The sequence below is a fragment of the Pezoporus occidentalis genome, unplaced genomic scaffold (assembly GCF_034315485.1).
Source record: "Pezoporus occidentalis ecotype Australia unplaced genomic scaffold, CSIRO_AGI_Poc_V1 ctg157, whole genome shotgun sequence".
Classification (NCBI taxonomy): domain Eukaryota; kingdom Metazoa; phylum Chordata; class Aves; order Psittaciformes; family Psittacidae; genus Pezoporus; species Pezoporus occidentalis.
Genome location: NW_026913393.1, coordinates 1,284,442 through 1,312,111, shown reverse-complemented (window position 1 = coordinate 1,312,111; position 27,670 = coordinate 1,284,442). Strand labels below are relative to the sequence as shown.

At 40.0% G+C, this 27,670-nt stretch overlaps 1 protein-coding gene across 7 annotated transcripts in view; it reads right to left on the bottom strand.

Moving 5' to 3' along the window:
- Nucleotides 1-7,736: 7,736 nt before the first annotated feature.
- Nucleotides 7,737-27,670, bottom strand: part of ST8SIA5 (ST8 alpha-N-acetyl-neuraminide alpha-2,8-sialyltransferase 5) — an 80,277-nt gene continuing 60,343 nt past the window's right edge. For all 7 annotated transcript variants that reach the window (XM_062611785.1, XM_062611786.1, XM_062611788.1 and 4 more), the window contains 6 exons: nucleotides 27,443-27,535; nucleotides 24,328-24,414; nucleotides 22,162-22,306; nucleotides 19,779-19,891; nucleotides 15,855-15,947; nucleotides 7,737-14,843 (listed from right to left, as the gene is read on the bottom strand). In XM_062611785.1, coding sequence (XP_062467769.1) covers nucleotides 14,375-14,843; nucleotides 15,855-15,947; nucleotides 19,779-19,891; nucleotides 22,162-22,306; nucleotides 24,328-24,414; nucleotides 27,443-27,535 — 1,000 coding nt within the window. In that variant the 3' untranslated portion in view covers nucleotides 7,737-14,374. The remainder of the gene's footprint in view (nucleotides 14,844-15,854; nucleotides 15,948-19,778; nucleotides 19,892-22,161; nucleotides 22,307-24,327; nucleotides 24,415-27,442; nucleotides 27,536-27,670) is intronic.

The following is a 27,670-nucleotide window of genomic DNA, read 5'->3' as shown; positions in this document are numbered from 1 at the left end:
ATGAGGGCTTTAACAAAATATGAAACCAGCAAGGACCTATTGACCTCTGAGAGACTATGGGGGGGGGGGGAATAACATGAGGAAAGGGCAAGGGGGAAGGAAGAATAACTAATTGCACGTTAAGCAAATGTTCTGCCATTGCACGTTTCATCCATAGTATCATTTCTGCCATTTAACCCACCTTGACTTTCTCCATATACTACAGACTAGATCTATTTTGTCTTTTTATACAAAGGAGGAAAAAACCTCCAGTTTCAATGTCAGTACAAAGAACAGTAAAATCCCCTTCTCAAAGCAACAACCAGGTGTGTTTGATGGAGTCTGTCATATAAACTGAGAATACCTTCAGTCCTGAAGTTAAATGGACCTTGAGGTAGTCTTTTGCTTTTCAGTATTCAATCCTGAACACAGATTTCCTCCCCCTTTCCCAGGCATTTACTACTTCAGGAAAGGAACAGAGGATAACTGGGGGGAGCATGACGGCCAGATTGACCTGCACTCAAGCAAAGGGCAGGTCACCACTGCTTTGCTATAGAAGCAAGATTAGGTCAGTGCAGAAGCCTTAGGTAAATGTGATCCAGAAATCCTGTGCTGAAGACACCATCTGCAGTGTTTCCTCAGGTCACAACTCAGTAGATGCACTTTCCTTTGAAAAAGGAGAAGTTTTCACTATAATTAAAGTAATACATAAAGAATTACAAGCTGGTTTCATTAAGATCCAGCCATCACTGCAGACCGCCAGCAAACTAGAGCAAGTGACATCTTACGAAGTCTCTTTGAAGAGCAACCTTTAAGCTTTAATAATGAACCTTGAAGACATTAAATGTACCGACCCTGCCACAGGGTGCTATGGGGGATGTTAGGGTTTCTGCACTGCCAGTCAGCTATGCAGCATGGACCAGAGGGCATGTTTACCCTACAGCACGCCATATCTCCAAGGGAAAAGGTTTAATTTAAGCCTTTTTGTGGTGTACTTGTTATGTTGAAAAAGCACTTTTCCACAAATGGCTGTTTATGAACACGGCCCAGTTATCTGAGCTTGTGCCTATGTGTGTACACATTGAAGTAGTTTTTTTGCTTTATTGGCTTTTGTAAACTCAAAAAACCACCAAAGCATGAAGAAATAATGGAGCCATTTAGTGAACAAAATTTCTTCAAAGAGCTAAAGGACCAAAGTATTTGAAACGTTTTGAGTCAGAAATTCAAAGCCTGCTCTTTCAGACATTAATCATAAGCTAAGGTGGTGATGGTACACATACTCAAAAAGTCAGTCTGAGTTAGATACTAGAGTTTAATAAAGAATATGATATATAGCAACATGGATTTTTTAAACAGAGAGGATGCATGACTAACCTGAATTCTCTCCCTGATCATTGTCTATTTTTGAAGAAGAGGAAATGTGCCAGCTTTCTTATATTTGTAAGTTAGTCTGTTATGGAATAATCTGCAAAGTGGAAAATTATTTGATTCAGCTACAGAAGGTGTGTTCTAATTCAAATATTGTTGAGTAGTGAAGAGGAGACATAAGGAGAATAAATGAGCTGAAGTTTATCAAATGGAAAACAGTGTTTACATGTGTATGTGAATGAGAGGCATGAACCTAATTAATAAATAAAGGAATAATCTATGAAGGAAAAGGTCTTTTCATTCCTATGGATGAAAATATGCTCCAAGCACATGGGGCAAGCTCCCAGCACCAGCCCGCCCACCTCATCCTTCTCACCCTGGGCTTCTTATATGTGGCTAACCATTGGACTGGGCTTGTTTGTATTTATAGGTGTTTTTTGTATCAGTCCAACTGAATGTGATAATGAGAAGGAACATGCTACTCAGATGCTGCATTAATATCTTCACTGAATAATACAACTAATGCTTGGGAAATTCCTAAAGTTTTAAATGTGGTTCATTTGGCATCCCTCTGATCTATCAACAGCTACCCCTCCTAGATATATATAGGCATCACCAGAGGAAACTCCCAAAAACCATGTAAATGTGGAAAAGTGTGTGGACTACCCTCATTTAAGCCAGAGAGCAAGATAAAAGTGGGGTGAAGATGTTTCCTCACACCAACAGCAAGGCCATTGCAACCTTGAGCTGTTGAATTCAGCAAAGAGCAGAGGAACTCTGCTGCACCACCCTCATTTATACAGAGCACCCACCTAAATCACAGAATAGAATCCCAGATGGGTATGAGTTGGAAGGAACCTTAAAAGCTCATCCAGTTCCAATCCCCTACCACAGGGAAGGACACTTTCCACTAGAGCAGGTTGCTTCAAGCCCCGTCCAACCTGGCAGTACAAACACAGTAAAACTGACTGGCTTGGGGAGAATATCTTAGATGTTAGTTGGATTTTAAGCTAATGAAGTTCCTACACTTCCTCCCAGGCCATTCCAGACTGTAATTTCACTTTGAAAGAAATCAGGCTATCTGAAATCCCACACCAACATTTTTCTGCAGGGTGGTATTTATATATATATATATATATATATATATATATATATGTATATATATATATGTGATTTCTGGACTGTGGGTTGCAAAGGTATTAACCTACTCTACTGAGAGTTCAAAGACTAATGTTGCCTCCGTCACTGTTGATCTTGTCAACTTTGGGGTGTGTGTCTTGCTCTGTCTTCCCTTCAAACCCTTCTCCTGAAGAAATACGTAGGAAACACTTCAGATACATCTCTGTGTTATAAATCAAGCGGCAATATTAACACTCAAAGTACTTAATAATCATATATCAAGATATGGCAATAAAGTAAATTAACTCCGAAGTCCTGATTTGAATCTCACATTGGTGTTACAGCACTAAAACTATTAGTTTCAGTTGGGTCATTTACAGACCAGTAACAGGTTAGACTGACCTTGCATTGCCCTAATAAATACGTTACAGTAACAACAGATCTGGAGTCAAAAGGAGTTTGCCACTGGTTACAACAGTAGCATAGTGTAAATAATACATGGATATCAGAAAAGCAATTACATCCCAATATCAGAGCTCATATGAGCACAAACTGCTCTGCAACACAAGCTGGCTCTGTTGGGATGAATGACCTTTCTTAATTACAGTGTTACAGATAGCTAGATATTCACTTTGTTCCTGTAGTTATGCAAAACGGGAGACTGTTCCATGTTCAAGGTCAGACCAATTTTACTTTGGTTTTTCTCTTTAAAGATAGCAGTTCATATTTCAGAGAAAACAGAACTTAACCTTGGCCTTGGACAGGGGCTGGATGACATTTCCTTTTAGCTCTAGTCCTTCCAGGGTGCTGCAGAGCAGGGAGAAGAAAGACAGGATGTGGCATGCTCAGGAAATCCATAATCAGTGTGATGACATTTTGGATGAACAAAATCAACACTTGGCCTAAGCTGGCAAATTAAGGGCACGTTTCTACAAAGAGAGCCTTGGCAAGGAGCTCACCTGTAGGCTTTACACTGAAGATGCCTAAAATTAGGAAAAATGAATTTCATACTAAGTATTGCTGGTTTGTATTTGCAGGAGGTGCAGACTCAACATTTCTCTGTCTGTTTTTCCATTTTAAACTGAGAATATGAATAATATTCAGCTAAGTTCATTAATGCTACTCAGACTGCTGGAAATCAATGGCCAGTCAATCACCTCTTCATTTATCAGTGTCTTAACACATCGGGGTTGTATCTCAAACTGTCAACAAGCAAAACCTTGACCTCAGGTCTGGATAAAACCATTTTCTGCTAGGCTGAGATCCCATTTGTCACTTAAAAATGATGAAACTTAACACTGAGATGAGCCACATTCAGTTTTCTTATGCAGAGTATGGTTGGGTTTAAAAAAGATGGTCAAGGCTAACAACCCAACCAGACCCATCTAAGTCCTTATGATTTATGGATGGATTAAGACAGCCTTTAACAAATAACTGTCTTCCACAGCAAGCTACTTGAAACAGCCATAATCATGGTATAAAATTAGGTAACAGAAAATAGTATTTTTAAGTTAAAATAATATTGGCTAAGGTAAGGGGATGGGTCTAAACTACTTTAATGTCCTTTGAAGCATCCACTGTAAAAACATCTATTTGATTGCTCAGCAAATGAATCTTGTTTTATTTTCTTGCTGGTTATTAGTATAACATCAAAAATCAAAAGACTAATAGATGAAAATGAGTTGTTAAGGCATAGGTTAATTAATCACCAGAAATTAAATCTTTTGTTCCAGCAGCTACAAAGTTTGCTAATTACAAAAATACATTTTTCAAGCAAAAGCTTAGCAATACTAAAAATCTGCATTAGGGAAAGACAAAAATCCTCAACACGGAAGATGAGAATGAGCTGTGCCACAAAGCCCCACTGCTGATGAGACCCCTGCAGAGGACAGTCAGCATCTGGTGAGCTGGTTGAAAACTCACCCCAAAACTTTAATGATAAGAGCTTATAAAGATGCAAATGCTTGCTACTTTTCCAAGAGAGTCACTGAGTTAATTTATATGTGTCTTATCAGCCTCTTCCCTGTGACAAACAGTTTAGCATCAGCTTGGAAAAGTGTCTGCAAATCTACTAGGATAAAAAAAGTATTAACAGAGCAGTTACTGGGCAAGTACTTACTATTTGGGGTTAAGAATGTCTGTTGATGTGATGTCTTATAGAAAGGGCTGTGTAAGCCCCTGCCTGTTGTCTCTCAGTCCCTCCCTTCTGCCTTACAACTCCTGCATTAAGTTTCAGTAAAGGCTGAGAGCAAGTGAGTGCTCCCACAGACAATCTCTTCCTAGATGGTTTCTGGAACTTTTTAAAGAAATAAAGAGCTATCATGGATCATAGAATCACCGACTGGTTTGGGTTGGAAGGGACCTTAAAGCTCATCCAGTTCCAAACCCCTGACATGGGCCCAGACACCATCATTCAAAGGGTTTACTTCATCAGTGTCCACACAGTGAGATAATGAAATCCATCACTGTTGCTTAACCTTTACCAAATGCAGTTTCTGAAAGGCTCATTAAAGATGTTATTTGGGAGATACTTCTGAAACAAAATAAAAAACAAACCCAAAACATTCCCAGCACACATTACTTCATGAAACACCCGTACAGGAAGTTGAAAATGCTATTGATCTTTTCAAGTGAAAGAGATTCATATTCCATATTTATCATCCTGTGCCACATGCTCATGGAAACATTCAAAGAGCACAGCATTACAGACTCAAGTATTCCACTATATCACCCAAAGGCATTTGCACTGAGCAGCAAAGATGGTAAATAATTTGCAAAATTATCGGACTCCCTCAGTGCCTCAGAGCTTCTCAAGGGAAATAAGGTGCCTAGAAACACAGATGTTACCAAGATTAACTTCCACTGCCCACCTGACCTGACTGCAGCATAGAGTTTATCAACTGCCACTAAGCAAACAAGCTGTGAGATGAAACGCTCCCGTGAAGCTCCAGGCATCATTTCATTCACCTCATCTGGGGAAAGGATGAACTTCATTTTCCAAAAGCTGACTCTAAGTCCAGCAAGGCAGAAAGAGTGTAACAACAGTCAGCGTGACAGCCTGGGCTGTTAGTACATCTGATGAGGTTGATTCCATGCAAAAATAAACAAAAGATGCCCTGTAAAGGAAAACAGTGGATTTTAGCCCATATTGTTTAAAGTGACAGAGAGTAGATTAGATTACATATTAGGTAGAAGCTCTTCAGCGCCTTCCCTGTGAGGATGGTGAGGTCCTGGCCCAGGTTGACCAGAGAAGCTCCATCCCTGGAGCTTTGTTTTGCATCTCTGCCTTTCTACCTACAGATGTCTACAGAGGTTTATCACAGTTACTAGCAGACATCTAGTGAGATGCCCTCATGTAGTATTTGTGTGGATTCAGTGGTAGAATTTGAGGTCAATATGATTGTCTCCAAGGTCTACACAAACATCTGCTTTCTTCAACAGAACACTCATGCTCCCAATTATTGGTTAAGACCTGAACTTGCTAACTCATTGTTTTCAGGTGTAGGAAAGAATTAATGAGATCTGAACTTCTACACTTAGGAAGCTTTGGCATTGGCATCCTTACTACTAGGGTGTCTTCTCCATTCAAAAAAGTGGCAGCAATAATACACACTTATTGGGATATTTTCATAAAATCATAGAATGGTTTGGGTTGGCTGGGACCTTCAAGATCATCTAGTTCCTACCACTGTCACTGGCAGGAACACCTTCCATTGTTCTCCTCTGCTACTGATAATAGCTCCTTTATGGATTTAAATCTTTTATTCCTCTAGTCAGACACACTAGGAGGGCTTAGAGATGACTGAAGCCTTAGAGCAAGGAACTAAATGATAAAAATTACCTGACTGCTAGCACTTCATCACCTGGGAGTAGATTATGGCTAGCAGTGCTCACCACAGCTCTAGAGCTGGATGGGAAAAAAGAGGGGACAGATAAATAGAGACTCATATAGCTTTTACTCCAAGAGGTAATGTCTGTAGTGGAAGAAGGGAGGCCAGTATCTGCCCTGGCTTCATCTAAGCAGGTCCCACGACACAAAGACAACTTGCTGGGTGCCCTCAGAAGAACGCAGCAGCTCACAAAAGCAAAAGGAACCACTTATTCACACAAGCACAGAGCTAAAGTCTGATCCTTGGTACCGTATCACATTGTTGTGGCCAAAAATACAAACTGGCAAATACCTCTTTGAGGGAACGCCAGCAGAAGGGTCATTTATTACTTTCCCTATTTCTCCTGCTCTTTCCTCTAACCACCCACCCCTGGGCAGTCTCAGAGAGAGACTGTGGTAAAACAACCCTGTAATTCACTATGGTTTCTTACTGAGACTTTCTCAGAAGAAAGGCTGCAAACGCCACTAAGGAAAATGACAGATGCTGCAGTCTTTAGGAAATGAACCATTCTTTGATTGCTTGCTTAGCTGAACAATTTGCAATGTGATAGACAGCAATTATGCCATCCAGTGTCAGTTTGTCTATTCATTTTTCCCTCTCCACGTTTCCTCTTCTTGATTGAATAATCACTAACAATAATCACAAGCAGCTGGGGGAAGGAAGTACACCCACCAGTTTAAATGTCAGCAAGAATGAGAACTGATTCCTCCAGCATTCACCACAGCTTTCCCTCTTCAAAGTCATTCACGTTTTACATTTTCCCTATACCAGTGCTAATATCAAGATAGTATTATTTCTATTACCTACTCCTATTTGAGCTTATAATCTAGGAACAATAGGAATGCCATAGGAATATACCCAGTTTCAAAAAATATATGGTTGTTCCATCTGCTATTTTATATCCCTATAAATATTCTTACATTTATAATTTAATTCTCCTGATGCTGAGAATATTGATGGAAGTCTAAGCTTGTATGACTGCAGCTCAGTAAGACAGACCAGACCCAAGGAAGTTAGTAAATGGTAAGCAGGCAAAACCCAGGGATTGCACAGGGTTCTCAAAGGTTGTCTGTGCACAGACTGCTACTTCCAATAATAAATTACTCTCTTCTGCCCATACATATTTTAGGCTACAATCCAGGAATGTACATTGTATGTCCAGTGATAAAAATACCAGATTCTCAATTTATATAATTGTATAGCCCTACATAGATTTTTATCTATCTGTAAACATATATGATGTTATATCATCTTCTCTACTTACATGAACCAATTTCTATCAGCTGAGCTTCCAGCTCTCTCTGTTCAAACACACAAAACAGCAGAAAATACAAAATGAGTTTGAAGGCACAAAAAGCGATGCAAAGATTGTCTTTCCCATAAAACTGTTAAAGTGTTTTATTCAATAGAATTAAATCAGCTTTCAAACACAGTGACACAGACCAAAAAAATACCCTGATTACTGCTTTAGTTATGGCTTACATCAACTGATAGGCTTTCTATTACAACCACAATACAGCTACACAAACAATAGGCAAAAACTACAGGGTAGTAGGCTTGAAAAAAAAGGTGAGTGTATGGACATGAGGGATTAACATCAACATGAAACAACCATGACTCTGCTTGGATTTCTCCATCCCCACCATCACCGCCTTAAAGGAATAATAAACATGAAATAAGCTTTAAATTTGTAATAGCCACAAGCTCCTCTGGCATGAAGACACACAGTTTTGCTTCAGTATTTCCATGGTAAGGATTTGTTTTCCACTAGGGGATACATTCAACAGGCAGCAGCTGTCCAATACAACTTACATGGGCTGAATGCAGAGGTTTGCCCTGGGACCTCATGGTTGTCGATAAGGAGGACCCAGAAATGAAGCAGTATCCCCATGTCCTGTCCCACAAAGAGCAGGCACAGGCAGTTTTCCTTGTCTCTAAGGGGACAGCTTTAGTGTCACACCTAAGTGTGTGATAAATTGACCAATACATGGTTAAAAACCAGAGATTATTTCAACTCTGCTTCCTCCCCATTGATAAAATAGGTAATAACCAGAGTCTTCATAAGCCATATGGAGCACTGGAGAGACCTCAGTGTCTTGGTCCATCAGACAGTTTCAGACAGAACAGACATTTCCAGAACTAGCCAACGCAGCATCTGGTTGCGCTGGCTTAATCTGTCATCATTTTACATGCTAACACATTTTACAGTGATTAGTACAGTTAAAAATGTACATCAATTTACCCAAAGATCAAACACCAAGAACATTTAAGGTTTCTAAATGGAAAGTCAGACATGTCAGTAACATATTTACAGCTTTCAATCCTTGAAGCGCTGAGGCAGTTTTACCTTTCTTCAAGTTTCCCACTGTGGCCCAGTCCCTCTTTTCTCATGTTTCACAGATGCTCAGGGCTCTGGGGAGTGTTGGAGGTGCTGCTGGCCTGGGGCCCAAGCTCCCTCACTTTAACACTTAGCATAAATTTAGATTTCCTTTAATTTCATTTAAAAGAAGCTCTTAAGTACAACTGTTTGTTGATTCTGAATACCAGGGACACAACATAGGGATGCCCAACAGCCTCACCCACATTAGACAGGATGATCACAAGACATAAAATGATAATATTCTGGGAGGCATTTTGGGGAGATGCAGGTTATTGACTTTACTTACAGGCACTGGACCCGATGTTTTTTATCTATTGAAGCCAAATGTGAATGTTGTGGTTTCAAAGGGGATGGGATGAATCCTGCCTTGAACACATTCACATCACTGATGAATTCCATGCTGGTATTTGAAAGTAAGCAGAAAAACCTCTTTTCTCAAGGCATGTGATGTGCATACATACAGTCATGTACAGAGGGTTCATTTCTGATTTCATATGGTGATTTACACTATCACGATGAGATGCTTTGCATAGATGAGTTTGAAAAGATGAAAAGTGCTATAATCTGGAAAGGAGAGTGATAGTTACAACATTTCTGCTTCCAGATATATTTGTTCTTTACACACACCATTAAAAACACAGTATTACTACTGCACAGTATCTACAATATATTAAAAACCATGTCTGAAATCAAGTGAGTTATGAAAAAAGAGGCTGATCTTCCTGACCATGTTTAGCGTGCTTTCCAGAGGCTTGCTCTGAACTTTCCACAGGCTCCACTGGATTTTGGAAAAAGCCCAAAGCATAAATGCTGACTCTTTCATTCCTGAAAACCCAGCTCACTCCAGAATTTCCAGGGAATTTGGCCCTTAGGGACTGCTGAATTTGCTGTTTCCTTCTTCATACACTTGTCAAAGCTCCAAAGTTCTCTGCAAACTTGGATGCAAGCGAGATAGGGCTAAAGGGACACTTCAGAGCTCTCCATCTTCACTACTCAAGTTTGTGCTCTCTACACCAGAGCTTTGCTGAGGAGCCACCAGCCCTCAGAAGATGAAAAAGGACAGATTCCCTCTCACTCCATATCTCAGTGTGTTACCCACCTTGGTTTCCCTCACATGCAAACCAGCGATTGCTCTTTGGAGAGCCAAGAACAAGCAGCACACCCACAGAGCTGTGTCACCACCGGCGTTTTTGCCTTCAAGGTCTGAGCAACATTTCCACTGATTCACCAAACCCCCGCAGAGTGGACTATTCCTAGAGTCGATTTCCTTCTGTCTACTACATTTAACCATCCCAAGTGAGCATAACCTTTAATTTATCATCAGTCAAAGCTGTGGGGGGCAGCTTTTGTCAGAGACCAAAATAGCTATTCCTGACTGTTGCAAGCTTGAAACTTCATCGTCTCTGTGGTGTTACTCCACAGTGCTAAAGGCTCTGGAATCTCTTGTACCCCCTTTACATCTCTTTTCCAGAAAACCATGGTGTCTCTCCTCTCTGGGGGCCGCAGCAGGAGGAGCTGCCAAGGCATGTCTCTCCTTTTGCAATTCATGAGCTGTCTGTGACAATTCTGTTGCAATCACAGAAAATATGCTAAATTATAATGGCCCTTTCTCTATTTAATCCATTCTGTCCATCAGCAAAGTTGGATTTCAGAAATCAAAAGCAAGAAGCTAAACTATATCAACTAAATACTTCCTTCCCTTTGATGACAGCACTGGAAGATTCATAAGCCTCCTCATGTGACCTGACAATAAAGGAGAAGCATTTCTTCTCTAAAAAATCCAAGAATTTGGATTTTCCAACTCAATTTACATTGCCAGTGTATGCAGATCTCAGGAATTTCCTAAGAGATTCTTTTAAATAATATGAGGAGTTGGAGATTAAACCATGACATTATAATTTTCTCTCTCCCTCTCTCAGATTTAATATCCTCAGCAAGAAAGCCATGATTACACCTTGAGCTCAGGATGTCATACAAGACAGCTGACTGCATTTCTTCTTGGATGGATCAGATTTTTGTACTGAGGGATACCTCTGGAGTCTGCAGCCTTTTCTGTGGGAAAGCACAATATGCTATGCATGTCCTTTACCTGTCATAAGAGTGTGCAGCAAACACACCCGGCCTCCTTACAGTCATTTCTTATCACTCATGTATCCCATTGTTAAAAGAAGGTTAAGATTGGACATTTGGAGTTTTGACGGCATGGGAGAAGGAAAACCAAAATAGCCCCAAATTCAGATATATTCTTGATGTCAGAAGAGTATTTTCATATGCTCATCACACAAAAGAATGATGGCAGAAAAAAAGGAGGGTCCTTCTTTCTGCAACAGCCCTTCTTTTCACCCGTTTAAAGAGGACAGGCAGAAGCTCAGGCTGGTCAAAGGTGGCTCACACACCCCACAGTGACATGGCACAGGTAGTGACCTCTGAGTAGCTAAAACCTCCCAGGCAGTATTTATCTACTACCCATGGAGAAGAGAGCAGCTGGTAGGGTCCATCCACAGACCCTCAGACCACACTGTTTCCACTCGGCCCCACAGATGCTGCAGTACAGCAGCAGAAACCTGATTTTCCATCACCCAGTGCAAGGTAAAGAGGCCAAAAAGTATCTGAAAGCTTCTGCATGTGGCATTTCTGACAAATGTCACACTTTTTCAATCATCTTTTAAGTAAAACCTGAAAAAACAATCAGAAAGTAAACATGCTGCAACATGCATTTCATCTCAAGGAATATTTTATATATATCTCTTTCTGCCCTGCAAATCACTCCTTACACCTAATCATACACCTATGTACACTTTCATAGTCATGTCTGGGCCTGTTTCTGCAGTCCCTACACAAATAAAATACTCACCCACTTGAATGGGAGCTCTTTTCTAATAAATGTGGCAAGATCGTGCCTTTGGTGCATATGTGCATGTATCCTGCACACACATTTTAAAATCATTAAAAAAATATAGTAGCTATAGATTTACTACCAATCAAAATCTAAACACAGTAAACCTGCACTTACTATGGTGTAGCCTAGGTGAACTTACATTGCTCATTTATATGAAGCAAATAAAGAAAAGGAAGTGTCAGTGACCTTGTAATTAGAGTTTTGCTTACCCTTTTGCCTGGCCAAAAAGCCCAAAAGGACTTTTGCAACTACAAAACAGGGATTTGAGCAATTTCTTTCCAACATACGGATACTTCTCAAGTGCCTTCCAATATTTTCTGAAGTATCTTTCACAACATACCAAATTCCTTTCTGCTGTTTTTCTTCACTTCAACCACCATAGTAAAAAAAAAATCCTGTACTAAAGAAGGTAACCTTAGCAAAGCAGCAGCAGCAAAGCAATAACTGAAGTCACTACTAGTCCCATACTCAGGCAGAATAAGGAGTAAGGGCTCTAGGTATCAGCTCCAGCATCATTACTGTTATCATAAAGCTTAATGCACAGCAAGATGGCCAACCCTTAGGGTCACATTGCTCTCTAAATACCACTTTCATTACAGCACTTCATTATCAAAGCCCTTTGCACATAAATGTACAAAACACAGCAAAGACAAAGATCTCTCTTATATATAAATGAAGGAAGCCATTTCCTCTACAAGTTCATTCTTAGCAGGCTGCATATTTCACAGCTAGCCAATACAAGGTGGTGTTCAGTAACACACAGCATACCTCTAAGACCAAAAGCACAACACCACAAATATATAAAGCTTAAGCACAGGTCCTTCACCTACCCCTGGCTGCTATTTCTCAAGTGAGTTCTGACACCTTTATCAAGGATATGGGTTGCTTTTAACATAATCAGACCTCTGGAGTGTTGTGTAAAGTTAAGGAAATACACTCTCACATACCATCCAGGTCACCGCTGGTCAGCAGGAACTTCTGAAACGGTGACCATCGTGCTTCACTTCCTTTCTGATCATTTTATCTGTAACGTGAGCAACATTCACAGCTCTCAGCACAGCACAGAGGCTTTTACAAGAAGCTTTGTGAATTCATGCATTACAAAATCAAAATTCAAGTTTAGCTCTGGATTTATACCCTCTTCTCTCCCCGCCCCCCACCCCAAAAAAAAAAAAAAAAAAAAGCATCCCTCATATAGAACTAGCACTTTAAACTCCCAAATCCTTGATCAAAGATCTTGTAATCTAAGACATGACAAGGCACTGGACAACAGCCCAAGCGCTTCACACTAAGAACATACAAGAGGAAACTCTGTTCATTTAACTATGCCAGCAGAGCTGAAACAGCAAACCTCACCCTTGTGTGTAGGCAGTCATACCAGTATGAAAAAGGATATACCAGCAGCCTACAACAGCATGGCTTGGCAGCCAAAATAAAATCCAGCAATATGTGGCATCTTTTCTGCATCAGGATTTTGCCAGTTTAACTGCTTCAGGTGGAAAATTAAGCTTGGCAAAACTGGCAGAGTAACTTTCTCAAGAATACACCAGCCCTTTTACTACCCTAATAACATTCTTAACATAAGGAACTGCCACGTTAAGACAACTAACAACTTGAGATAATTTTAAAATAAGCATCATAATCTAAACCACAAAGTATTTTCACTATATTTTAACTTCATTTCCTGAACAGATACCTGAAAGTGTCTAACTTGACCTGCACATCAGCAAGTCAACTTTCGCATACTCATGAAAGTCTTTAACAAAAATCAATGAGAAAATGCTTCTTTCTATCTTGTACTGTGATACCTGAACCAAAGAAATCAGCTCAGAAAACATAACTACATAATCTCGTTGCTATTTAGCCTGAGAAAAGCACACAGAAGTGTGAAGGAGCACGTTTCGTCAACAAGAACTACATTCTGAAGCTGAGATAGTCACTGCAGAAGGAAGAACACACATGGTGCGTATGTTAGCTAGAAGGAAAGCATCACAGACAATGAAAAAGGAAACATGATCTGCAAAGGAGACCAGAAATACAAGACACAGGGAGGATGAAGAAACTCTACAACAATTACACACCATGGTCAACAGAGTTACCTGTTGCAGTGAATGGGAATTTAATTCTCTTCTATCCTCGCTGAAAATATGCATAAAGTGATCTTGTTTATTCCTATCAATCACATCTATATGCTAGTTTTCAACAATATTTTGTGACATTACGGAAGAAAGACCTCAAGCTATAAACTTCCCCTTAAAACTATAATGCTAAACAGTATTTTCAAAAACCCAAATGACAGAGAACAGTGTTTTCAATAAAATCTGGCAATGCCCCAGGATACTCGATTCAGAAACCTATGTAAAATCATTCAGTTTACACCAAAATTCTTGATCACTGATTCTCCTCAAAAGTTTGGTTCTTTTCTTCATAGTGAAATGATAAATACATCAATGTGCTCTGTTTATCCCTAAACCTATTTGGGAATGTGCTTTTTATCTGATTTGCTTTTCAGGGCAGTGTATACCCTGGTGCAGAATAGTTTTGCTTCTCCTAAACTGTTACGGACCCAACTCTGCTAGCAGGAAAGATGCTGGTATCCTAGATCCTATGGGATGCAATGCCTTGAAGAAATTTATATCAAACAATTATTGCATAATCTCAGGGTGTAATAAAATATTCTACACCATACATAGGCATCAAGTTATTGTTAATTTTATGTCAGAATAAGAAATGCCTCCATCAACAGCAGCTGCAGGTGCCAGTATGCACCCGCAGGATCCCCTTGCTGTGCATGTGGAGAAAGTTGAAGATTTCTGAGGGCATAGCATGAAAACCAGGGCGAGGTTTCACGTTGTCATAGTAGTGATGAGTTATAAAAATCCCTGAGGGGTTCATGGGGAAAGCCCAAAAGCCAAAGAGGTGGACCTCTTCACAGAGCTCCAGGGCAGCAGTTACCAAGATCAGCCCAGTGCTAATCCGCTTGGCCCGCACCCCTTGGCCAAGCCAGTAGCGTGAGACATTGATGAGATACTGGGGATGAAAGTAGTAAACAGCTTGCTGAGATTCAAAATCGTCTAGGACATATTTGACCCGGATTGAAACATCCGTGTTGCGAGTGTTGTAGAAAGCTGGCAGCAGCACAGAAGCGTTCTCATAGACCTGGAGCACGTTGTAGAAGGGTTTCCTCCATTTTTCCAGCTTATGAAATCTAAAGGGAAAAGGATGCATGAGATTGTGAGACCAGCATGGACTCAGTCTGTACCTAGTAGACAAGAAACCTCCAGTTTTACTGAAATATTTTACTGAAATATTTCTGATGAAGAGATAATTCTGACAAAGAGATAATGATGTTTCAGTTTTAACAAGAGGAATATATTTAGATTTCTAGCTAAAACATCAGTGTCAAAAATAGTGCAAAAATGTAGGGTATAAAAAAATACATATTCTTCTCCTTGCAATATATTCATTAACAGTTGACAAACTTTGGAAACATTTCTGATCATGTCTCATTTCTCATTTTATTATGAGAAGGATGTAAACTGCAGCTGTATACTGCACTACGCAGTGCAGAACTCTATTAGAAAGCAGCAAACACCAAAGCAGAGTAAAAGACTAAAATGTTTAACTGTAGCATTTAAAAGAAATCCAAAATGCAAGCGAATTATTTTAGGTGGCTTGAGAAAAGCAGCACGTTCCCCCAGCAATAAAAGAAGGCACTAATAAGTCCCATGATCTCAGACCTGTCAGCAAGGTATCATTAAGGCCTTAACAAATTTAAAATCACCCAGACAATCCTGTCTATGAAGCTTAACCGGCTTTTTTAAAAAGCACAGGACAATGTGCATTACTTTATTTAAACATTTAGGGTGAGATTCAGTTGCTTCCACCCTGAATGTTTCTGAGACATTTGCCAGAGGCTTGCAAGCACGGCACAAACCTTCCAGGGGAAGGATGGCTCTGCTGTTCCAATTTTAGCTCATCAGCTTCCCACTTTCTATCACCAATGTGCAAGTTGAAGTGCGTAACAAATTTCTGTCAGTTGTTACTGATTCCATATACCAATTCAGCATGAAATGTATGATTCCTTGTGTTAGTTGAAAGTAATATTGGGGGGAAGAAAAATCTGTAACAGACAGAGTTAAGTGAAAAGTAGATTTGGAAAAACAATAGAGACAGAAAAAAAAACAACAAACAACCCACCAAACCAAAACAGAAATACCTCTCAGTAATTATACTGGGATTGACAGTCACAACGTCCGTCTTCACTCCAACATCTGTTAAGTATTTCTCAGATATAGGAGGCAAATTGCATCTATAAAGGAAAGAAATTAGTAAGAAAGTTAGAAAATTCCTTGCACCTTTTCAGGACTAGAAAGTGGAGTTGATGTAAGCATTTCTTCCAAGCAACAGATCTAGAAACAGACTAAGAATTTAAAAGTGTATCAAACCACCTTGATGCCCAAACTGTTCATTAAGGTAACAAGTTACACGGAGCTAAGATCTCTCATCTTTCCTGAGTCTTTTTGAAGATGTAGTGATAGGACAAGGGCTAACGGGTTAAAAATTAAACAGGGGAAGTTTAGATTGCATATAAGGAGGAAGCTCTTTACCGTTAGGGTGGTGAGGCACTGGAATGGGTTGCCCAAGAAAGTTGTGAATGCTCCATCCCTGGTGGTGTTCAAGGCCAGGTTGGACAGAGCCTTGGGTGAGATGGTTTAGTGTGAGGTGTCCATGGCAGGGGGCTTGGAAGTAGATGATCTTAAGGTCCTTTCCAACCCTTACTATCCTATGATTTTATGATTCTATGTAGCCAGTGCTCACCCATTTTAATTCCTTAACTATTTATTTATGCTATTTATTTTGACAATTTAGGATGAGAAATGTGTGAAGCCTCAAGGATAATCACCCTATAAAATCAAAGACTTCCTCAGCAGCAGCTGAGCTGTATTCAATAATTAATAAACAAACCATAACATTGCCTTTAACATGCTTTATTTCATACCCAACAGAATTTAGAAGAAATGCTTCACAAATCAGTCCAGTCCTAATTAACCCAAAACTATTGGCTTTCCTTCCTTTTCCCTATATAAGCATCTCCCAATGCAGTGTAAAAGTAGCAATTCAGACTCTACAGATTCACCAGAGGATGTAAAAGCTAATAGGAGCAAACTTGTGAATATTTGCAAACCTTGAATTTGCCCAACCTCCACTCAGCTTGGCCTTGACCTAGATTCATCATACACAATTTAGAGCATCCCTCAGGAGATGCTGCAGTTACTGAAACACACACATGTACACACAACCTATCACGGAAGATTCACTTCTATAGGAAACCCAGATTAAAAAAAACCCTTCAGTGTGTTTTATCAGAGGCAACATAAGTGGGTTTGCTACTAGTTTTACACTCATGTTAAGCCAGTTAGATACTTGCTGGCATTTTGAAAACTTCTGATCTACAAGCCTCTATAAAAGCCATCACTGTTAAAATCACCACGTATCAAAAATACTGCTGTGCCTAATTCCCAAACATGTCCATATTTCTGAAGATCAAAGCTGAACAGGAGAAACCTGTGAAGGCATTTAGGGTAACAGATGCTCAGTGTTTTCACAATAGCACTATTCAGCTGTCAGCATCATTTCTTACTCACAGGGACAAGGTGAGTGGGGAGGACAAGAAAGCACAAAAATCCTCCAAAGTCCTTCTCAGACTCAGCAGGTTCCCATCTACTTTCCAGAGAGTCCCTCTTTATCAGGTCAGATAATTTTTTTTAGCCACCTCATCCTTCTCATCCTTCTTATAGGCAATGCTATTTCCAGTACTCTTCTCTCCTAGGTCATGCAACATCCTTCTTAAGTCCTCTAGCATCCCCAGTTCCACCTAGGAATGTGCACTGTGTTCACTAAATTATATTTGGAATAGGTTTTCAAATACTTCGCTTCAATATTTTTGAACCGTAAACTCTGCCCCATCCCTGGCAATGTTCAAGGCCAGGCTGGATAGGGCTTGGAGCAACCTACTCTAAGTGGAAGGTGTCCCTGCACGTGGCAGGGGGTTGAAAGTGGATGAGCTGTATGGTCCCTTCTAAGATAAACCAGTCTGGGTTTCTATGATTAAAAAGACTGAATTTGTTCAAAGTAATAATTCCTCACAAAAATGATACAATCTTCATAAACAGCACTTTTGTCCTAGGACCAAAAATTCATCCCCGCATAGAGGATCTCTAAATGCACCCAGCGTTCCACCACAGATCTCTACTCTGGCCAGTAGATGGAGATAGACAATAACAACCAGTAAATGCAGTTCATGCGTGTGTAGTTTATCTATTCCATTGTACTATAATTAATTGCTATCAGAATTTATTTCATAGAAAAATACTGTTTGTATCCTTCTGGCCACGGTCTTCTGGACTACAGAAGATTTTTGCAGGTGTCCTGAAGTTATCACCAAATGTTAGCAGTGCCCCATGGGCTGTTTTTGAAATATTTCAAATAATTATTTCACTGGTGACCAAGATAATGATTCCTGACAGTTCGGTGGACTGGTTTTAGACTGGAAGGTAGATGTGTACAGACCTAATATTAAACACAGGCCTTGCTTTAAAACTGATGTCAGCAGACCTTAGGCTTTTAAACACAAGCATGTCTTTATGTACAATGCTGGTTCCATGCGTTTTGGAGATGGGGAACCAGGGATTTCTTTTGCATAAGTCTGGATGTATTTATTAATATTTCAGTTCTACTTAAGCCTCTGTTTAGTTAGTCACTAGTACCAACAGCAATCCGATTTCTAAGTAAGTTCTATAGTGATTCGATCAGCTCTTTTTTAATCTGGTTTTGGTACAGTTTTAGGAAGAGTAACAGTGGTAAAAAGGGACCTCCACTGAATGTTCTTATACAGGAATTATGACATTTGCTGCCCACATTTCCACTTCTAATCAGCTTGTCATTTCCATGTGTAACATGTACCACTCCTTTCAACCATACTGATAGCTGTGTGCCAATACCATAGAAGGGAGTCTACAAAAATTATGTGATGTATATGGGGTACACTAGGCTTTTAAGAAGCAAGTTACGTAAAGCCTGGACTGTTTCACAGATTAAAACTACAACAATAGCTCCCTATAAAGTAATCACAAGAGGAAATCACAAGGGTCTGAAAACAATGAATAGTGAAGGGAAGACCTGTACAATTCTATTTATCATTTGATGCCAAATTAAATTAAGAATGCAATGAGCCAAAATATGTCCTAATTTTTGCTGGTATGAAATCAGATAAATTCACTAATTCATGCACGGTTATTCTAAACTAACAGCAACATAACGAAGATCAGAAAATAGGCCAATATTATTCTCTTCTACAGAACAGGTCATGAATCTGTGATCTATCTGTCATATGGCATGACCCAGGCAAAGAGCTAAACAGGATTTAGAGATGGATTAGTCATGACTATGAATAATTAAAACATCTTTCCCATATATATTAAGGACGATAAAAGTGCTGCTGAACTCTGCTATCCAGGGACATATTGTAGGACATCCTAGTTTATGCAAAACCTGGATAACTCCACATATCTTGGGGAGCACAATACGAAGACACAGCCTTCAAAGTTATTCAGGCATCCCTGCACACCCTGGAGACTCCAGTTACTGAAACACCCATTATCCAGCTCCACTCCAGTGGAGCTCTGCACCACCTCAGAAGCACAACTCTGAGACATGTGAGATGCTCAGCATGGAGCAATTTGACCAAGATGTTATGTGCTTGTCACGTAACAGGGGTTGTGCCTCTGGTTTAGAACTGCACAATAAAACCATCATGTCCACAAGATGTTGCTTACAGGCTGAAGTCCATGGAAGGATAAATCATAACCTGAGTACAGGGGATGTTCCAAAAGAGGATATCATGCTTTATCAATAAACCAGTGATTAACCATACGGAATCAGGGAGAAATACTTCCTCAAATTTTAAAATAAATATTATGCAGTAGGTGGGGTTTTTTTGAAACATTACTTTTTGTGCAAAAAGCAGGCTTGATACTGCCAGTCTGGCAAACCCCATGTTTCCGTGTGAGAGAGAATAACTTTTCAGTCCTTTATTTGTCATTGAAACAGGCAAAAATGAAATTGGTGCTGTGGTGATTACCGAAACACGAAGTCTGCACTGTCAATCTCCCGGCCACATCCACTGTTCTTTAGAATTCCTCCATTCCCAACCACTGCACATTTCTTAAACTGGGACCGGTGGTACGGCATATCCTGCAAGATCACAGCAAGGAATCAGTTAAATATCCCAGAACATGGAGGCAATGAGTTTCTGTTTTACTTCTTCCTTTTTTTTTTTTGGTGCAGCTGCATCTTGCTGCAGACACACTAATCACAGGAAGTTGACACTGGTTCTGTCCCACAATATTCCCATGATGTGCATATGAATAGGATTGTTTTCTCTGCAATTAGATATAGTATAGGCAAATAACTCAGAGGGGGAAAAAAACAATAACCTGATTTTGTCCAGACTTAATAATGGATGGATTAATTTTAGAAACTTGCTTTCCCTTTTGATTTCCACATGAGGGCATGAACCATAAAATCAGCGTACCCCAGGAACTGCCTTCTGAGCTGCCTACAAATTGCTAGCTCCTTGGGCTCTGATGTCCTGCTTTTGAGACATCTGTTCACTCCAGACCAGCTAGTAAAGCCCAAGAACACTGTCAGACAGCAGGCCACACCTATTTATCAGAACCTAGACCAGATTTCAGTTTGCTAGAACTAAGTGTCCTAATAGTACCCATGATTATTAATCAGCACTTGTACCACCAGCAGTGCCTATAGCCCAAAATCAGGCACCTTTCTGGACTTGTGTAGGATGCATCCTTCTGTAATCTTCAAGCAAAATTCTGTCTTCATATGCAGACATGCAGCTGCAGCTGAAGCCAGAGAGAGTGAAAATCACATCTCTGAGAAGTGGGCCGTTAGGGTGAGAGGGCTGTGACGCAGAATCGAGCCATGCTACACCTTATGAATATGTAGAGATGTGCTTATGTAAGCATGAGAGCACTTGTTTCAGTACATACATATTTTATCAGTAATTTCATACCACAAACTACAGAGAGATGCGATAGTGGCATGACATTTCTGGGTGCATATTCCCAGTATCTTTCCACAGCATTCATAAGCCATGAGGCAAAAGGGCATGCAATTACACCTGTCTGAGAAAAGCAGCAGCTGCCCCACAGAGAGGAAATATTGAGTTGCTTCTGCTTTATCCAGGGATTTCTTAACACAAAATGCCTTTGCAATACTGAAAAAGAGGTCAGAAGCTCAGTCTCTGCACTAAGCACAAGGCTCTTGCCTTTAAAGTCTTGCTCCTGTCCTTTCAGCCCTTCATCTCCTACATTTACCATGCTGCAGCCGTGCTCCTACACAGAGGAAGGCTTTAGCTACATAGGAGCTGCCCAGGCAATCCCAAAGGTAGTTCGGCCCATGGTAGCACCTTCAAAGCACCCTGAAGGCATACCTGGTTAAATATAACTGCAGCTGTAAGACAGTCCTAACAAAAAGTGTAGGCAGATATGTAGGCTCTCATGCATTCATCTGTGCAATCAGGCAGGGTTTTGTGGATAATACTCCTAGACTTAGATGTATCCATTCTTTGCATGTTTTCAGATGCTAAAGTGCTTTCCTGGATATAGGCCTGTTCCCTGCTCTGCTCCAGTCCCGCACGTGTACATTTAGATAACAGCACTACCCTACCCATTCATAGTGCTCAAAAAGCAAATGGATTAGAAGTGGTTAGACCCTGAAGGACAACTTTAATGGCACAAATTGAAGTACTTAACTTGAATATTTTTCTGACTTTCTGAAAAGAATAAATTTCAGCTGTCCCCTCCAAATATGCCATTTTAAATTCATGAGGTGTGCCTCATGGTAAATCAGCAGTCACATAAACCCATTTCTGCGTATCAGTCACTATGTGTAACGGGAATTGCCACATGGTTATAATTTTGAATGGCCCTAATTTCAAAGATTATTTGATGAAAAGGTTTTGAATAATCATAATGATGAATATATTTAAAAATTGTGCAGCCTGTTCACAGATAAACTAGAAACAGAAATAAGTATAAAAATAGTCTGTCTTTGTGAATATGAACTATAAAATAATCATGCCCTCAAAAAAGCAGGTCTACCCCAAATGTTGGATTTACTGTACATGAATATTGCCCTTTAAAAAGTTGTGATCAATAAGTGCCTCTTTTATTCAGCTTTCTTAACTTATTTCATTAGCCATTTTGCTACTAGGTCAGTAATATACTGCAGGAAAATATATATATATTGCATACTAGAGCAGTTGACAAATAGACAATAGGATAATCAACTAAAATATCATATAAAAAAATAAACATTTTCAAAGTAAAAGCAATGAAGTCTGTAGAAATGTCAGCCAGCCAACTGCTAAATGCTTGGCTATAGTATCTAATGCAGCAAGTAGAGTGAAGTTGATTCTTCAAATGGGCAGAAGAATGAGGCACCTTCGGAAACATTTTGAAGATCTCCTGGTTGATGTGGAAGATTCCACTAGTATCCACCTCATACTTCAGTTTAGTTCCCAAGGGAGTATTTTTCTGGGTGGTGAACAGAAAGGCAGGGGCATTGCAACACTTTGACAAAGTAGACCTGTAAAATTAAAGAGCGAAATAAGATCAAGGATGATTTAGGATTTGCAATTACTACTACTACTAACAAGGCTGAGAAAGTTGGGGCTGTTCATCCTGGAGAAGAGAAGGCTGCATGGAGACCTCATAGCAGTCTTCCAGTATCTGAAGGGGGGCTATAGGGTTGCTGGGGAGGAACACTTAATTAGGGACTGTAGTGATAGGACAAGGGGTAACGGATTCAAACTTAAACAGGGGAAGTTTAGGTTGGATATAAGGACAAATTTCTTTCCTGTGAGGGTGGTGAGGCACTGGAATGGGTTGCCCAGGGAAGTTGTGAAAGCTCCATCCCTGGCTAGTTTGCTAGATTTTCCTTTAGAAAATTTCAGATTCTGTGAAATTTTCCCTGAGAAAGTAATTTATGGGAAAAAAAAAAAAGAAAAAAAAAGAAAAAAAAAGAAAAAAAAAGAAAAAAAAAGAAAAGGAGAAATGAGCTCTCTATACCTGCCTTTTCTAGACTGCAGGAAATACATGTGCAAATTATGCCCTGCTCCAGACCTGGAAGCTGAGCTTCTGCCTCTACAAACCATCCTAATGAATTAGTCCCTCTCTGCTTTAGAGGTCTTTCACCTCTTGTAAACTATTTACTCATCACTGGGCAGCAAACGTAGGGGTTAAAGTATTCATCTGGGAATGTGGAAAACTTGGCAAGGCACGGACTTAAACACAGCAGTACCTAAAGACACTACCCCATTTACCAGACAACTGTGAGTTACAAAAACTGTGATTATAAAAAAACTTTAAAGGTCTTAGTTTTGCCTTTGACCTTGTATATACGCATCAGGAATATGATGTGGCCCCAATAGATGGATGCTAAGCAGACAAGTCTCAATGCACTGTATAGGATGTATAGCACAATGCACCCTGCCTAATGTGCTAGTGCTAGTGGCCTGAGACAGAACGATGGTCCTCCTTAGATAGTCCTCTTTGACTGTCCCTACCTCTGCAGTGGCCGCCTTATTTCAATGTGCTCCTCTCCACACTTTAATATGCTTCATTCTGGGTACAATCACTAGTTCCCTTACTCCAAACAGTCTTCAAGATGGTAGGCTCTAATCCTGAATGGCTCCTGTCTTCAATACGGGCTCTGATAATTGCCCATCAAATCACTTCCAGAAAAAAAAAAGTATACTAAAAACCCTAAAAAAATTCCTGTGTGGCGCTCACGTTGGAAAAACTGTTATGAGCCTGGGACTAACAATTAGTTATTTTTAAAGATGTTAATGACTAACTCAGGACATGCATTTTCACATTCTCTCATTAACTCATGACAGCTAGCTCCTGGAATCATGTAAGACAATTCAGAAGAAAATTGTGGGGCCTCATTCTAAACAACAGCACTGGATCTTGCCAGTGACTTAACCAGTCTATATTCCACTTACTCTGAAATAATGTGTTTTCTCTAGACCTGCTCAAATTTGGCCTCAAATATATCAACATTCAGCATTCAAATATGGGTTTGGCTTCATTCTACTATTGCTTTCACAACTCCAGTTTCAAAAGTTGTATTTTGAAAGCACCATGGTGGATCTTCAGCAAAGAGGAAGTCACATGAAGGAAGACAGAGTGCTACAGTAATTGGCCACAGAGGTCTCCAAAGACCAGTTAACATATCTAGACAGTCAGGGAGTAACAGCTTTTAATAAAAAAATAAATTAAAAAAGTCATAAACAGTGTCTGACAGTATCTAAACCACAACAGGAAAATCCCATTTGAGTATTTTTAGGGACAAATTAGATGTCTTGCCAATGATGTTATCAATTTTACACCACCAGAGAGTTAGGCTGATGCATTAGGCACAGCCATTAAGGCTTGGCTTCTTCCTCACTTCTGCCTGAATCATACCTGGAAGTCTTTCCTATACCAAATTCCCTGCCTCTCCTGGTAACACTGATCCACATGCCACACAAAGGTATGGGTAGCTACAGGAAGCTAAACTTAAAGTAAATCTTACTCAGCCTTATTAATGTGGACGATTCTTACTTTAATAAATTAGCTTCTGTGACATTCATCTCCCATTTGCACATCTGTAGGTTCTTCCACCTGTCAAACAATTCAGTCTGTTTCACCCTAAAATATAAACAGAAAGAAAATTAAATTACAAAGGCTTCATTTCCTAAAACAGCTGCAGCCAGGGGACCATGCTTTTGAAAGTGTAGTGAAAGCAACATCTTAGTATTTTTATTTCCTCTTCTGCTCAGATGTAGCAACTCTAAACCATGAAAACACAAGTATAGATGGACCTCTTCAGATATTTGGGCCTGGTTTCTATTCCCTGACAGGCACTCTCCATTTCTTCAGGATAAAAAAAGCAATATAAAGCAAGAAGCATCTAATGTATGTCTGTCCACAGTCTGCTGGGAAGCTAATGAGTGTCTGGCAACTACAGCAGCTTTGGGAAGGAAAGTTGCACCTAGCAGATGGGTCCAGCAGAGGAGGTACTGGAAAAGAGGATACTTCAGATAATTTGGCCAACTACCATTACATTTTGGTGAGGTTATCTTAATCTGTGAGATGCTACAGAACAGCACAGTTGCTAAATCCATTTTATAAACTGCAAGAGTACACATGTAGGGATAAGCATCAGTGACCGCAAGAGGACGTGAAAAGCTCTTTACATAAGGATCTCTCCCTCCCTCTCTGTTAGCAAACATACTTTTAATTATACCCAAAAAATGACATTCCTATGTCTACTAGGCTGATATAAGATGACATATTTTTGGTGATATCATCAATTCCAACCACTTCAACCTTAGAGTTCATATATGTATTTAGACAACAGGGATAATGAAGGCCTTGGAAATATCTAGAGTTAGGGAGCAATTTCATAATCAGGCTAGGAAATTCTGAAGTCTGAAATTACTTTAAGACTGATAGGTCTTAATGAGTTGTCTTCTGGGAGGGCTTTGGATGTTTGAATAAAGCAAACACTTTTAAGATAATTATATATTTAAAGTGAGTAGGACTTAGGAATTCCCAGGAATTAGGTCATACTGTACTTTCTGTAGCCCACCAGAGCACATTAACTTGGAAATCTTCCATTACTGTGAGGACTGAGTTAGGAAATGTAGCACATTAGAAGCAGGCACATCAGAAGAACCAAGCATAGTAAAAAAGCTTAATGTCAAATGGCATCTCCATAAAAGCAAGGCTAACTCTAGCTGAGCAGGAGTGTACTACCTTCTATGTGCCAGTGGATAAAATGAAGAAGAAAAATTAGTAATTACTGTACCATCTGATAAGTATGCAGAAAAACAATTAAAAACTCCCCATCTTCAGCAAAACACTGGCAGAAGTGTGACATTCTCATTCTTTCTATTTATGTTTAAGTACTGCAAGTCAGCAAGCAGTGCAAATTTGTTAGTTGTGTATTTCCTCCATCCAGTACCAAATGCAGAAGATAAGGACATAACCTACATTTTTCTGTGCATGAAGTCAGTGAGGGAAACATGCTCTAAATCATGCACACCTGGAGAAACAAATTGATTTTCTGTAGCCTCCGTTGCTTAATGCTATGCACTTGCATAGCTGCATTTTCAGCTGAGATTCTCAGTGTGTTTTACAGAACTTAATAAAGTTTGTAGATTGTAAGATTACTAACCCAGTGGTTTTAGATATGTAAGGGATTAGGTATAATTCCAGCACCTAAACTCAGTGCAATGCTGAAAATACAAAAGGACAACATAAAAAATACTTTGCTATGCTCTGCCCAATGAGTTTCATTGGCAACCTCACTTTTTGGCCCTATTCCATCACTATGGCTTCATGGATGCATCTCATTCAACTCATTAGTTTCCTGATGAACGGACCACAAAAGACAAATTCCAGGTATTTTGTTGTTTGTGTTAATTACATTTTCATCATTTTTACTGTTATTAAGTTGTGGAACTCATTGCTGGTTGAGGCGGTCAAAAGTACAAATGGCCTCAGAAAAGATCTAAACAAATTAACAGAAGTCTATTGTCTGCTCTGATTACTGTAGTCTAGTCACCATCTACCACCCAGCAAGTCCCCATGACGCTATATGTTATCAGGTACAGCTAACCTTTTCATTTAATTTCATAGCCTTTGCTACTGGCCATTGTTCTTGATAGAGCTATGAGTCATTCTGGCTGTTCTTACTCTTGCTGTGAGTCATTCTGGCTGTTCTTATTCTTTAATCACCTGGTATTGAGTATTACACTGGTTTTTATTCCAAAGAATGATAACGGGTCTGATTAAAATGCCTCAATGTATGTGAAAAGCCTCCTTTTTTTCTTAAATGGACCTCAGGTCAAACTTTGATGTCACTACTTGTACATATAAGATAACCTCAGGAATTTCTGATGCAATACCTATTGATGGGATCTCTTGAGCCTTGTATGTTTTGACAATGTCATTGTAAGTTATAATTTTCATCCTACCTGAAAAGTAACCTTTGCATTTGGGTCATGACAACCCCACTCAATGCTCCAGGCTTGGAGAAAAGTGGCTGGAAAGCTGCTCATGGAAAAGACACAGGGATGCTGATTGACAGAGCTGAACATGAGCAGCTTGTGTCCAGGCAGCCAAGAATGCCAGCAGCATCCTGGCCTGTATCAGCAACAGTATGGCAGCAGAGCCAGGGCAGTGATCATCCCCCTGTACCGGGCACTGGTGAGGCTGCTCCTCGAATCCTGCGCTCAGTTCTGAGCCGCTCACTACAAGAGAGACATTGAGGTGCTGGAGAGGGGCCAGAGAAGGGCAATGGAGCTGGAGCAGGGCCTGGAGCACAAGTATGATGGGGAACGGCTGAGGGACCTGGGGGGTTCAGTCTGGAGAAGAGAAGGCTCAGGGGGGACCTGATGGCTCCCTACAAGTGCCTGCCAGGAGGATGGAGCCAGGAGGGGCTGGGCTCTGCTCCCAAGGAACAAGGGATGGGACAAGAAGAAACGGCCTCAAGCTGCACCAGGGCAAGTTTAGACTGGAGTTTGGAAAAATTTCTTCATAGAGCGAGTAATCACACATTGGAACAGGCTGCCCAGGGCAATGGTGGACCTGATGATCTTCAAGGTCTTTTCCAAACAAGGTGATTCTATGATTCTATGATTCTTTTTAGCAAGCATTCATTCATACTTACATAGATAAAACCTTCACCTCAATGATGTCATGCCGTAATTCCAAGCATTTAGTAGAGTTGTATTCCAAAGGTCCTTCATAAAACTCAAAATACCTGAAGAAGAACAAGAAGAAAGATTGCAAATAGGGCTTAGACTAGCATACTTCTTTACCCATCAACAACAGTTTGCTTAATGTTGTTAGTTATGATTTTTGCCTAACTTTACACTATGCTATCTGGCCCATAGGC